The following is a 14,891-nucleotide window of genomic DNA, read 5'->3' on the forward strand; positions in this document are numbered from 1 at the left end:
GGCTTCGACCATCATGATGTGGTTTAAGGCATGGGACCAGACATGTTGTTTGCTTCTAGATTTGTATCCTATCTGCTCCTCCACTGCATGGAAAGAGGAAGAAGGTTCTAGGTTGTATTCAAGAAGTTGTTTGATGTTAAAGCCCAACTCAAAAAATAAATAAATTGCGCAGTAGGCAACCACCACCCCCAGCCCACCCTGCACTCTAATGCTTTATTGCTTGTAAACTCTAGGGGCAGAGAAAGAGGGACCTAGCCCTAACCCCTCTGCGTCATCATGTACAATACAGGCCTATCAGTCCTACGTTGTATGTGAGGGGGTAAAAATGTGACCGTGGCTGGGAAAGCTTTAGAGAGGGTCTGTGAGGGATCGGTTGCATAGATGAAGGCCGTCTAAAGCAAGGAATAAATTATTAAGCCTTATTCCTTTACCCCTAGGCAACCCCCCCCCCCCCCACACACACACACACAAATACTGCAAGGGTAATTTATACTTGTTTCTGGAATTGGGCTTTAAGCAATATTCTGATATTTACTCAGGTCAGAGATCTATGAATACAGAATCTCATATTTGTTTTTTCATTTTGCAGCCCTTGGACATAGAAACAAACTGTCGACTTCCTCCATCAGCGATAGATGTAAAGGCTTTGGACATTCCAGGAAAGAAAATATACATTCCTGGATTCTTAAACATCGACTGGTCCTGAGGACGCCTGTCAACATATAGTGTGTGTGGTGTGTAGTGTGTTGTGTGTAGTGTGTGTTTTGTGTGTATTCTTTAGTGTTTAGTTGACAGTGTGTGCCAGCAGGGTGCCAGCCAGCAAGCCACACACATCAGTGTACCAGCCAGCAAGCCACTTACATCAGGGTGCCAGCCAGCAAGCTCACCCACAGCAGGGTGCCAGCCAAAAAGCCTACCCACATCATGGTCCCAACCAGCAAGCCACCCACAGCAGGATGCCAACCAGCAAGCCCACCAACAGCAGGGTGCTGTCAGCTTATGTCACGCTATGGGGACGGAGCAGCCGGGCAGCCGGGGAACACAGGTCCTAATTTGTGTGCATTCAGGGTCACTCACCCACTCCTGCACACCTGTCAAATTAGGGCTGTGTTTGTCCAGCCGCTGCGTCCCCTTAAAGGGGTGGATGGACATGATGATGAAGATTCCTCATATTTGGACAATAGTTCTTGATGTGACCTACTACCTGATTTGGACCTATATACCGATATATTCATGAGAAATTTGAAGAGGACAGTTCATCTGTAAAGACATTGATATCATCTTCAGAAGATCCAGATGAACAAAGATTCAAAATCAAACAAAAAAACTGCACTGTACAGAGGAGCCACCCACAGCAGAGTGCCAACCAGCAAGCCACCCACAGCAGGATGCGAACCAGCAAGCCCACCAACAGCATGGTGCTGTCAGCCTATGCTACGCTATGGGGACGGAGCAGCTGGGCAGCCGGGGAACACAGGTCCTAATTTGTGTGCATTCAGGGTCACTCACCCACTCCTGCACACCTGTCAAATTAGGGCTGTGTTTGTCCAGCCGCTGCGTCCCCTTAAAGGGGTGGATGGACATGATGATGAAGATTCCTCATATTTGGACAATAGTTCTTGATGTGACCTACTACCTGGATTGGACCTATATACCGATATATTCATGAGAAATTTGGAGAGGATAGTTCATCTGTAAAGACATTGATATCATCTTCAGAAGATCCAGATGAACAAAGATTCAAAATCAAACAAAAAAAACTGCACTGTACAGAGGAGCCACCCACAGCAGAGTGCCAACCAGCAAGCCCACCAACAGCAGGGTGCTGTCAGCCTATGTTACGCTATGGGGACGGAGCAGCCGGGCAGCCGGGGAACACAGGTCCTAATTTGTGTGCATTCAGGGTCACTCACCCACTCCTGAACACCTATCAAATTAGGGCTGTGTTTGTCCAGCCGCTGCGTCCCCTTAAATGGGTGGATGTACATGATGATGAAGATTCCTCAAGTTTGGACATTAGTTCTTGATGTGACAAAATACTTGGATTTGACCTATATACCGATATATTCATGGAGAAATTTGGAGAGGACAGTTCATCTGTAAAGACATTGATATCATCTTCAGAAGATCCAGATGAACAAAGATTCAAAATCAAACAAATAAAACTGCACTGTACAGAGGAGCCACCCACAGCAGAGTGCCAACTAGCAAGCCCACCAACAGCAAGGTGCTGTCAGCCTATGTTACGCTATGGGGACGGAGCAGCCGGGCAGCCGGGGAACACAGGTCCTAATTTGTGTGCATTCAGGGTCACTCACTCACTCCTGCACACCTGTCAAATTAGGGCTGTGTTTGTCCAGCCGCTGCGTCCCTTTAAAGGGGTGGATGGACATGATGATGAAGATTCCTCATATTTGGACAATAGTTCTTGATGTGACCTACTACCTGATTTGGACCTATATACCGATATATTCATGAGAAATTTGGAGAGGACAGTTCATCTGTAAAGACATTGAGATCATCTTCAGAAGATCCAGATGAACAAAGATTGAAAATCAAACAAAAAAAAACCTGCACTGTACAGAGGAGCCACCCACAGCAGAGTGCCAGCCAGCAAGCCAGCCACAGCAGAGTGCCAGCCATAAGATGCCCACCCACAGCAGGGTGCCAGCCACAAAGTCCACCCACAGCAGGGTGCCAGCCACAAAGTCCACCCACATGAGGGTGCCAGCCAGCTAGCCACCCACATTAGGGTGCCAGCCAGCAAGCCCACCTGCAGCAGGGTGCCAGCCAGCAACAGCAGAGTGCCAGCCACAAAGTCCACCCACGGCAGGGTGCCAGCCACAAAGTCCACCCACAGCAGGGTGCCAGCCAGAAAACCCACCCACATCTTGGTGACAGCAAGCAAGCCACCTACATCAGGGTGCCAGCCAGCAAGCCCACCCACATCAGGGTGCCAGCCAGCAAGCCACCCACATCAGGGTGCCAGCAAGAAAGCCTACTAACAGCAGGGTGCCAGCCAGCAAGCCCACCCACATCAGGGTGCCAGCCAGCCAGCCCATGCACAGCAAGGTGCAAGCCAGCCACAGCAGGGTGCCAGCCACAAAGTCCACCCACGGCAGGGTGCCAGCCACAAAGTCCACCCACAGCAGGGGGCCAGCCAGAAAACCCACCCACATCAGGGTGACAGCAAGCAAGCCACCTACATCAGGGTGCCAGCCAGCAAGCCCACCCACATCAGGGTGCCAGCAAGCAAGCCCACCTGCAGCAGGGTGCCAGCCAGCAAGCCAGCCACAGCAGAGTGCCAGCCACAAAGTCCACCCACGGCAGGGTGCCAGCCGCAAAGTCCACCCACAGCAGGGTGCCAGCCAGAATACCCACCCACATCAGGGTGACAGCAAGCAAGCCACCTACATCAGGGTGCCAGCCAGCAAGCCCACCCACATCAGGGTGCCAGCCAGCAAGCCACCCACATCAGGGTGCCAGCAAGAAAGCCTACTCACAGCAGGGTGCCAGCCAGCAAGCCCACCCACATCAGGGTGCCAGCCAGCAAGCCCATGCACAGCATGGTGCAAGCCAGCAAGCCAGCCACAGCAGGGTGCCAGCCAGCAAGCCAGCCACAGCAGAGTGCTAGCCACAAAGTCCACCCACGGCCGGGTGCGAGCCACAAAGTCCACCCACAGCAGGGTGCCAGCCAGAAAACCCACCCACATCAGGGTGACAGCAAGCAAGCCACCTACATCAGGGTGCCAGCCAGCAAGCCCACCCACATCTGGGTGCCAGCAAGAAAGCCTACTCACAGCAGGGTGCCAGCCAGCAAGCCCACCCACATCAGGGTGCCAGCCAGCAAGCCCATGCACAGCATGGTGCAAGCCAGCCACAGCAGGGTGCCGGCCAGCAAGCCAGCCACAGCAGAGTGCCAGCCACAAAGTCCACCCACAGCAGGGTGCCAGCCAGAAAACCCACCCACATCAGGGTGACAGCAAGCAAGCCACCTACATCAGGGTGCCAGCCTGCAAGCCCACCCACATCAGGGTGCCAGCCAGCAAGCCACCCACATCAGGGTGCCAGCAAGAAAGCCTTGCCACTGATGGAAAGAAAGATGGAAAGAAAGAAAGAAAGAAAGAAAGAAAGAAAGAAAGAAAGAAAGGTAATTAGGTAAACTAAAATACAAATAAAAATGTAGCGCTAATGATAATGACCAATGGTGGAAAACACATCAGTGATGGTGGCCATTAGAGAAGGCCCATGAATGAAGCACATGTGCTGATTGTCTACTATTCACAGCTGCACCAGATTCTGAGTGCTCCAGTTCTAGTAAACCTCTCCCCCACTTCATGGGTTACCATCTTCCCTGCCTCGAATCACGGCCAGTTCAGCAAGAACTGATCAATTAACTTGATTCTGGGACTTTTCATTGTCTGGTTTATGGCTACATATTGGGACTTTATTGTATTTTTCCCATCACATACTAATTGATATCACGTCACATGTGCTTCATTCATGGGCCCTCTCTAATGGCCACCATCACTGATGTGTTTTCCACCATTGGTCATTATCATTAGCGCTACATTTTTATTTGTATTTGTGTTTTTAATATTGGTCATATTCTATGTAGCTGCTTTTTGCATATTGGGTTAGCGCAGTGTTATTTATATACATCTTTCTTAATTAGGTAAACTAGCCAGCTGTGCGAGGCCCCTATGACTGCGAGGCCTGAGGCCACTGCGAATGAAAGAAAGAAAGAAGGATGGAAGGAAAGAAAGAAAGAAAGATGGAAGGAAAGAAACTAGCCAGCTGTACAAGGCCCCTATGACTGCGAGGCCTGAAGACCAGGTGGCTTCTTAGACCCTGTGACTCTGGCACACCTCCGTTTCCAGCTGTGCGAGGCCCCTATGACTGCGAGGCCTGAGGCCACCGCGAAAGAAAGAAAGAAAGAAGGATGGAAGGAAAGAAAGAAAGAAAGATGGAAGGAAAGAAAGAAACTAGCCAGCTGTGCAAGGCCCCTATGACTGCGAGGCCTGAAGACCAGGTGGCTTCTTAGACCCTGTGACTCTGGCACACCTCCGTTTGCATGCGGTCACACTGCTCCAACTCCAAAAAATAGCCACAAAAATAGCTGAATTAAAAGAAAAATTTAGTCCATTCAAAGATATGTCAGGATACAAAGAAAAATCTGCTCAAAGACAAAAGTTTTTTAGCTAAAGCTGATAAAGACATCAAACATTAAAAATACCAAAAGGATTGGAACGACTTTAGAGAAAACAAAGTATATAAGTGGCAGGAATTAAACATCAATGAGGTTATTGACTCCAGGGAGCCATCACCAAATAGAGAGGCTCTGTCAGAGGCCATAGAAAGGGATGTGGTGGAAACACCCACCCATCCTGGGGCGAATAATACTGGGACTACAGGGAGGAACACTAAAACTAGCTATGACAAACCAAATATGCCCCCAGTGCATCTTGTTAAGCCAATGGGAAGACAAAGCAATTTTGTGAAAAAATATACCAGAGCTAGTTCTTTTCAAGAGCTTCATAGAAGACATTGTGATCCTATAGAGAGGAAGTGAGGACACATTGAAATTTTTTTTGGTGCACTCGCAAGGTGCCAGCCACAAAGTCCACCCACAGCAGGGTGCCGGCCAGCAAGCCCACCTGCAGCAGGGTGCCAGCAAGCAAGCCAGCCACAGCAGAGTGCCAGCCACAAAGTCCACCCACAGCAGGGTGCCAGCCAAAAAGCCCACCCACATCAGGGTCCCAACCAGCAAGCCACCCACAGCAGGATGCCAACCAGCAAGCCCACCAACAGCAGGGTGCTGTCAGCCTATGTTACGCTATGGGGACGGAGCAGCGGGGCAGCCGGGGAACACAGGTCCTAATTTGTGTGCATTCAGGGCCACTCACCGCACCTGCACACCTGTCAAATTAGGGCTGTGTTTGTCCAGCCGCTGCGTCCCCTTAAAGGGGTGGATGGACATGATGATGAAGATTCCTCATATTTGGACAATAGTTCTTGATGTGACCTACTAACTGATTTGGACGTATATACCGATATATTCATGAGAAATTTGGAGAGGACAGTTCATCTGTAAAGACATTGATATTATCTTCAGAAGATCCAGATGAAGAAAGATTCCTCATTTTTGGACTTTACTTCTTGATATTCATCAAACAAGCAGTTTTAAACTGAAAACCATCAAAAGATATTGTGATGTCCACCCACAGATGTATAATCCAGGGAGCAATCCGATCGTCTTCGGGGGTCAGGAAGGAATTTTTTCCCTGTTGGAGCAAATTAGACCATGCTTCATCTGGGTTTTTTTCGCCTTCCTCTACATCAACTGTGGGGTCTGGATAATCATACAAAAAAAAAAAAAACTGCACTGTACAGAGGAGCCTTGACGAGGCAGTGCAGCTTCCACATACATTTGCAAATGTGTGCAATATGACTGCCTGTATGGGGGATGCACGGAGCGCTTGTACCCACCGCCCTCACACGGGGTACGGATTCATACGCCTTGTGTGAACAAGGCCTTAGGAACGCACTTTACAGAGGAGCCTTGGTGAAGAAGTGCGGCTTCCCCACATGCAAATGTATGCAACTAAGACCTCTGTTTTTAATGCCAAGTGTTAGATTGTGCCTTTTTGATTTATTTGCAGGTTAGCTGGTAAGTGTGCTGGGAAATCTTTTGTTTTTTTGCTGTGCAAAGCCCTTCCATGTGCACCTTACTTCAAAAGCTAGTTAAAAACTGCTGTATCTGCCCTGCTTTGTACACTGTTTTTAGATACAATTTTAATAAAAACTACATTTGTAAAACAAAAACTGGGTTGGTTGTCCGGTTTTGTATACTGTTTTTAAATAAAGCTTTAATAAAAACTACAATTTATAAAAAAAACTCTGGTAGTTGTCCTGTTTTGTATACTGTTTTTACACAAAACTTTAATAAAAATTGCAATTATAAAAAAAATCGTGGGGTAGTTGTCTTGTATTGTATACTGTTTTTGGGTGAAACTTTAACCCCTTCCCGCCGACCGAACGCATATATGCGTCCTCGGCTTTCCGGGGTTATACCGGGATGATGCCCGCAGCTGCAGGCATCATCCCGGTACCGTTGTTTTCAGCGGGCGATCGGCTACCCGAATATAACAACCGATGCGGCTAAAAGCCGCTCGGTTGTTATACCGGAGGAGCGGGAGGGGACATCCCCCCCCTCCCGCCGCCTCCCGCCGCTGTTACCGGGCCTCCCGTGCGATCGGGAGGCCCGGTGTCCGGTCCGCTGCCTTCGGCGGCTGGGGGCGGACTGGAACGAAGCTGCGAGCGGCTTCGTTCCAGCCTTCTTCTTGTAAATGCGGAAGCGACGTCATGACGTCACTTCCCGTTTACTCGGCTGCCAATGGCGCCGAATTTAAAAAAGTACACAGTATTCAGAATCGCCGTTTTCGGCGATCTGAATACTTTGAAGTGTAAAGGAGGGATGGGGGGTCTTTTAGACCCCCGATCCCTCCATAAAGAGTACCTGTCACCACATATTACTGTCACAAGGGATGTTTACATTGCTTGTGACAGCAATAAAAGTAAAAAAAAAAAAAAAAAAATTTAAACACAATTTATAAAGTACAAAAATAAATAAATTAAATAAAAAAAAAAAAAAAAATTTTTTTAAAGTGCCCCTGTCCCCGCGAGCTCGCGCAGCGAAGAAAACGCATACGGAAGTCGCGCCCGCATATGTAAACGGTGTTCAAACCACACATGTGAGGTATCGCCGCGATCGTCAGAGCGAGAGCAATAATTCTAGCCCTAGACCTCCTCTGTAGCTCAAACCTGGTAACCGTAAAATTTTTTTAAAGCGTCGCCTATGGAGATTCAAAGGTACCGTAGTTCGTCGCCATTCCACGAGTGCGTGCAATTATAAAGGGTGACATGTTTGGTATCTATTTACTCGGCGTAACATCATCTTTCACATTGTACAAAAAAATTGGGGTAACTTTACTGTTTGGATTTTTTAAAATTCATGAAAGTGTCACTTTTCCAAAAATTTGCGTTTAAAACACCGCTGCACAAATACCGTGTGATAAAAAATATTGCAACAATCGTCATTTTATTCTCTAGATTCTCTTCTAAAAAAATATATATAATGTTTGGGGGTTCTAAGTAATTTTCTAGCAAAAAATATGGATTTTAACTTGTAAACACCAAATTTCAAAAATAGGCTTAGTCATGAAAGGGTTAATACAAACTACAATTATATATATATATATATATATATATATATATATATATATATATATATATATATAAAAAAAAGGGGGGGCGTGGTCTGGACATGGCTGAGTAGAGACACGTTTGAGTGAAGCTCCTGACCTTCTCCTATCTCACCCAGCTAGTATAGCTCCTTTGACTGCATAATGCTCTCTTCTAAGAAACATACGTCAAAGAAGAACAAAAAGACCAACAAACCGACTCCTTCGGTCTCGGCACAGGGGGAAATACTGAGGATATTTCAACATCTGCAGTCGGGATCTCCGGAACTCAAGATGGTGACAGCACATGCCTCCCTTCTTCAAGCCCTATGCACAACATTCAACTAAACTCACCTACAAGATCTCAAAGCCCGGAGATCTTTTCCAACTTTCCGCCATCCCTATCGACTGATCCACGGATGTCGCCGCAGCCACCCCTGATGTTTGGAGCAGATGAGGAATTGAGGGCCATTCTTCAGGCCTTTCCAATGAAGGCTGACATTGAAACCCTGATAGGTCGTGTGGAGGCGGCGCACCGCAAAGAGCTCCACGCGGTCAAACAGGAGGTACATTCCTTGTCCGATAGACTCACGGTGGGAGAGACCTCTATGTTGGTGATCGACCGTAGAGTCACGGCACTTGAAGCACAACACAGGTCCCAGGCTGAGATGTCGCTGGGTTTACAATTGCACATGGAAGAAATGGAGGACAGGAGTCGCAGGAATAATCTGCGACTCCGCGGCCTCCCTGAGGCAACGGGGCCGGCGGATTTAGCAGACACTGTGGCTGACATTTTCTGGAGGGTGGCGGGCGACCAAATACAAGGTCGTCTGGAGTTTGATCGCATACATAGGGCACTGGGTCCCAGATCAGAGGATCCCGCCAGACCCCAGGACGTCATTTGCCGGCTTCACCATTATGCCCATAAAGACATTATCGCACGTAAGGCATGGGAAACACAAGACCTGGAGCTAGACGGAGCGGCACTTACAATCCTACCAGATATCTCCAGGGCAACGCTTCAACGCCGGGCGCTTTTGAAACCTCTCCTGGATTTGGCACGGAGACACAATGCTACCTACCGGTGGGGCTTCCACCTATCGGTTACTTTTCGGAAAGATCAGCGCTCCTTCACGCTCCGCTCACCAGACTCGCTGCCTGCTCTGTTCGATTTCTTGACAGCGGAGCCGATCGATGTCCCGAACTGGTTGGGCTTCATACCGAGATTTCAGAGTCATAGAAACAACTCCACACCAAGCGGCGAATTGCCTCCCAGACCTCTGAGGAATAGGCGAGGCTCCCGTGCAGTATCACCTGAGGACATTCAGGAAGCATGAGTATCTTCTCCCTTCACACATTCCCGCCATAGCACCCTTTTTTTTTTTTTTGGTTTCTCTCCCACTGCCTAGTTTTTTCATAGTGAGATCCTGCTCCCGGGATCCAAAGTTTAGGAGGATCTCCTTCCACAGATCCCTTTGTTCCCGCCTGTGCCTCAGCTGGACTCGACTGGAATTCCCTTCTGGCTATGAGTGAGAGCCTTTTTGCCCCCCCGGGGATCCCTGGTCTCCCCCTGATGCCTGGCATGCTATGGGGTTTCACCTACACGCGGTCTTGATGTGGATCGCCCATTCAGACACTGGTTTTGGAACAAGCCACCCCCCCCCCCCCCCGAGCAACCCGGGTTTTTTACACCTTGTACTGCCCAGTTGGCATAATGGTTAGTCGGTCCCCCACCCCTGATGCAAACATCATTTAAATTTGGACTGACAGCGCCCAAACTCTTCCCCCGGTACATCCCTGACTTACGACGGGCATCTTGCTTTCTATTTTGTGGGAATACAATAACTTGACCAATACGCTGGACACTTATCTTTCTGTCTATGGTCGGAATGATTTCGGAGGTGGGAATAGTGAAACTTGAGAGGAGACACAAAACAAATCACTGTTATCCGGAGGACAATTGTGGATGCCGGACCACCTACATGCCCTGAGAAGGTTGACTCTCTCCTGGTACAGTCGCTAGAACTCATATTGAATATGGTGTAGACAACGGTCATATATTACTAATGGTGTTAGAAACTATGATGTTTATTTTTGTGGCTAAACACTAGTCTTCCCAAAAGATGAAGAGACAAGCTGAGGTTACTGTTTAATCTACTACATAGATCCGTAGTATTACTTCCTATCATTCCATAATGTGGGGTGTCTACTCGGAGGGACATATGTGCTGTAACACTTTACTGGTATTCTGGGTAAAGCATGGGGAGACCGGCAAGGCGATATGTTAATACCCAACTTAGAAGAGGACATAAGGTTATTTGCGTACCTTTCGCCAGACTGGGCGATCATTGGCAAGGGCCATACGACAGTGAGAAGAGAGGTTCCAGTTTAGTCTAGATAGATCCCAAGCAGGGGCCATCTACGGGAGGGGGCTCTGTTGTATGTAGGGGAGAAGAGCCTGAAGGATATCCTAATGTAGGGGGGGTGGGATGAGTAGGAAGCACCGGGAACACCCCTTATCCCTTATCCAGATGTGCTAGAGGAGTTCCTCTGCAGCAGGTTCGGGCACGGAGATGTATTGAGGACAGGAGTAGTAGTGGGAGAGTAAGTTACAGGGTGTTACAGATTGGCTGGGAAAATGTTATTGGTTTCCTTTACTTGTATTTGGGATCCCTCAGTGATAGTTCTTGATTTAATGTTTTATGTTCTATGTCATCACTGTTCATTTTATATTCATTTTGCTTCTATAATTACTTCCAAGTTCCTACTTGGGTGGGTGGGAGAGTCGGGACCTTTCTCTTCCAGTCACGATCTAACTCCTCCCCCAACTAGGCCCACACGCATCCCCAGGGCTCTTTTGGGTGGTGACGTGTATATTCAAGTCATTACTTGTTACCTTAGTAGATTCAGGTCTTTGAGTTGTGACCTGTTCTGTACTACCGTCCTCACATAGGGGGCGAGACTCACTCTCTCTCCCCTTCTGGGTGGACCTTCTCTTTCTAATCTTCCTCAGTATCCACTTCTTCTTTCTACTCCCCTCTTCCACTCCCTACTTTTTTCCCTTCCCTACCCCGTTGGCAGCCAGGGCGATGGATTCCATAAAAGTAGTCTCGCTCAACGTGAAGGGCTTAAATATACCAGAAAAGAGACGGATGCTCTTAACTGACCTCCGGAACTCCCGGGCAGATGTTGCCTTTATCCAGGAAACCCATTTTAAGCACGATAAGTTCCCGTTGCTTAAAAATAGATTCTTCCCGGTGGCATATCACTCAACGAACCCCGCAGCCAAAACTAAGGGAGTATCTATATTAATTTCGAGTAGACTTCCATGGCAGTGCCAAGCAGCGCTCAAAGACCCGGAAGGACGTTTCGTGTTCTTAAGAGGGCTAGTCGGCGACACCCCACTCACATTGGCATCGATTTACGCCCCTAATGAACATCTGGACACCTTTATCACAAGCATTTTAGACAAACTGGGGGAGTTTACGGCTGGCCAGCTGATCCTAGGTGGGGACTTTAATATCCCCCTTATCCCATCCTCGGATACGTCCTCTGGACACTCCTCAGTACCTCCGACACATAGAAAGTGCATAGCTAACTCCCTACATAAAGCGCAATTGGTTGACGTGTGGCGACTCCAACACTCGGGAGAGCGTGACTATACTTTCTATTCGCAAACCCACAAACTCTACTCCAGAATAGACTACTTTTTGATACCCCATAATCAACTACACTCGGTGGTAGACTCATCCATAGGCCTCATCACATGGTCAGACCATGCTCCTATCACCCTCACATACACTCTCACGGGACATCCGCGTCTAGGTCAAGGGTTTGGCGACTGAACGAGAGTCTCCTCCAGATTCCCGACGTTTTAGCTGACGCGACACAATCATTGACCTCATACTTTCGGGAAAGCGATCAACAGGAATGTGACCCCGGTGTTTTGTGGGAGGCCCATAAAGCAGTCCTTAGGGGCCTACTGATTAAACATGGAGCACGCATAAAGAGGGAAAGAAATGAACAGTTGACAAAGCTCCTCGATGCCCTGTCTATTGTGGAAGCATGCCATAAACATGCCCCATCCCAGACCTCAGCGATAGAACTTGGGACGTTACGCAAACAAATTACAGACTTACTACATTATAAGGCCAAAGCAGCGTTGCAATGCTGCCGACAAACCACTTACGAGTCCGGCGACAAATGTGGGAAGATTCTAGCCAGAGCAGTTCAGGAACAGAAACAAGCAGCCTACATCCCACACATAGTAGGGCCGGATTCCCATAAAGTTACACTGCCAGAACAGATATCAAATGTGTTTAGAGACTTCTATGACAAACTATATAACATACCACACAACCCAGCCTCCCAAACTGTTATGGACGATTACGTACAATCTTCTCAAATTCCCTCTCTCACCACCGAAATAAGTGAGGAGCTAGATTCACCAATCACTCTAGAAGAACTCCAAAACGCCATCGGCGCCATGAAACCAGGAAAAGCCCCGGGACCCAATGGGTACACCACCCAATATTACAAAACTTTCCTTCCCCTTTTGGGCCCACATATGGTAGCATTTTTTAATAAAGTTGGAGCGAAGGAAACTTTTCCCAGAGACATGCTAAAGGCCCACATATCGCTTATCCCCAAAGAAGGTAAAGACCCGACTTCATGTGGGAGCTACAGACCCATATCCTTGCTGAACATTGACTTAAAATTGTTTTCCAAAATTCTAGCAACCCGTTTGTCCCAACATCTCCAGTCATTAATCCACTTAGATCAGGTGGGCTTTATACCCAGCAGAGAGGCTCGAGATAACACTATAAAAGTATTAAATCTCCTCTATACGGCGAACGCTAATGGCTCCCCATGTGCATTTTTAAGCACAGACGCTGAAAAAGCGTTTGATAGAGTCAATTGGAACTTCATGTTTACAGTACTTCTGTAAAAGGATGTTGTCCTTTTACAGTACTTCGCCATATAGGCATAGGAGACAGGATGATTAGATGGATAAACAAGATATACTCCAATCCCACGGCGCAAGTGAAGGCGAACGGGATACTCTCGTCCCCTTTCCCCATCACAAATGGAACGAGACAGGGGTGTCCTCTGTCACCCCTTCTCTTCGCACTTTCCCTAGAGCCATTTTTATGTAAAATAAGACAACATCCAGACATTCAAAGGCTCCCCATGGGAGATAACCAATGCAAAATCTCAGCATATGCAGATGACCTACTCTTCTCACTATCTAACCCCACGATTTCTCTACCAAACCTCCTTAAAGAATTTGACACATATGGTGCTCTTTCAAATTTAAAAATCAACTTCACCAAATCGGCCGCTATGGGCATTGCAATCACCCCCCTTGCCATGCAATCTATGCAAGCCAGCTTCCGTTTTAAATGGACGTCAGTGGCTCCAAAATACTTAGGTATGAATATTCCAATTGATATCAAATGCACATATGAATTGAACTTCCCCCCCATTCTGACTAAAGCTCGCTCCCTTTTAGAGAATTGGAACAGAGGTCTACATTCCTGATTCGGCAGATGTAACCTCATAAAAATTTGTATTTTACCTAAATTTTTATATCTGCTTCAAGCTCTCCCAGTCCACATATCGCACTCATTCTTTAAACAAGTACATGCTCTATTTACCCGATTTATCTGGGCCAACAAAAAACCTTGCATACGTAGGACAATGCTTTCACTTCCCAAACAATATGGAGGCCTAGCGCTCCCAGATATCAGACAATTCTTTCTGGCTACCCAGTTAGGTCGTATTCTTGACTGGAGACGCAACGCGAGGACTAAGCTCTGGGTTCAGATAGAACAAGCTCAAACTGACATACCATTGAAAAGTGCATTCTGGTGTTATGACCTCCTCCCCTCGGGATTGAAAACACACCCCCTATTGGGTACCAAAATTACGATACAGTAGTCAGGTGTCTATTCAATACTCCCTTACCTCGAGCAACTCTCCTTTATATCCGATCCTGGGAAACCCAAATTTTGTGCCGGGCATCCATTCCATTGAATTTGACTCCCTGCGAAGATCGGGCTTTGACCATGCTGCCAAATTTGTGATGGATGGACGTTGGCCAACGCTACCAGAATTAACGAACGCGACAGGCATGTACCAACTTCCTTTTTGGAAAGCGGTGAAAGTGCATCACTTCTTACATTCAATCCCTAACCCTCAAGACTTCTCCCGACAACTGATGACCTTTGAAGAGTACTGCACAGGTAATGAACCATTAGCGAAGACTCTCTCCAAAATGTACATGCTACTCAACACGCCCTCTACACAACCACATCTACCCTGTCTAGTTAGATGGAAAAGGGACCTTAACCGCAATTTTTCGGAGATACAAAAACAAAAGATCATCAACTGTGCACCAAAATATAGGAGACGAACTATAAAATTCTAACAAGATAGTACCTCACCCCCTCCAGATTACATAAATGTTTTCCGGCCACCTCAGATCGATGCTGCCGATGTGGGGAGGGAGAGGGTTCAATGCTTCACATCTTTTGGTCCTAACCTACAGAATTTCTGGAAGGAGGTTCGTCGCATTACTCAGAAATTTACTGATTATGTGATCCCTGACGATGTGGCGTTCTTCCTCCTGCACCTCTCAACAATCCC

At 47.6% G+C, this 14,891-nt stretch overlaps 1 protein-coding gene across 1 annotated transcript; it reads left to right on the forward strand.

Moving 5' to 3' along the window:
• Positions 1-276: 276 nt before the first annotated feature.
• Positions 277-5,918, forward strand: LOC141111748 (uncharacterized). Its single transcript, XM_073603884.1, has 3 exons — positions 277-311; positions 3,123-4,150; positions 4,676-5,918. Exons 1-3 carry the CDS (start codon positions 277-279, stop codon positions 4,705-4,707), a joined length of 1,095 nt encoding a protein of 364 aa, XP_073459985.1. The 3' UTR covers positions 4,708-5,918.
• The last annotated feature ends 8,973 nt before the right edge of the window (positions 5,919-14,891 follow it).

Source organism: Aquarana catesbeiana, linkage group LG11, assembly GCF_042186555.1.
Source record: "Aquarana catesbeiana isolate 2022-GZ linkage group LG11, ASM4218655v1, whole genome shotgun sequence".
Lineage (NCBI taxonomy): Eukaryota > Metazoa > Chordata > Amphibia > Anura > Ranidae > Aquarana > Aquarana catesbeiana.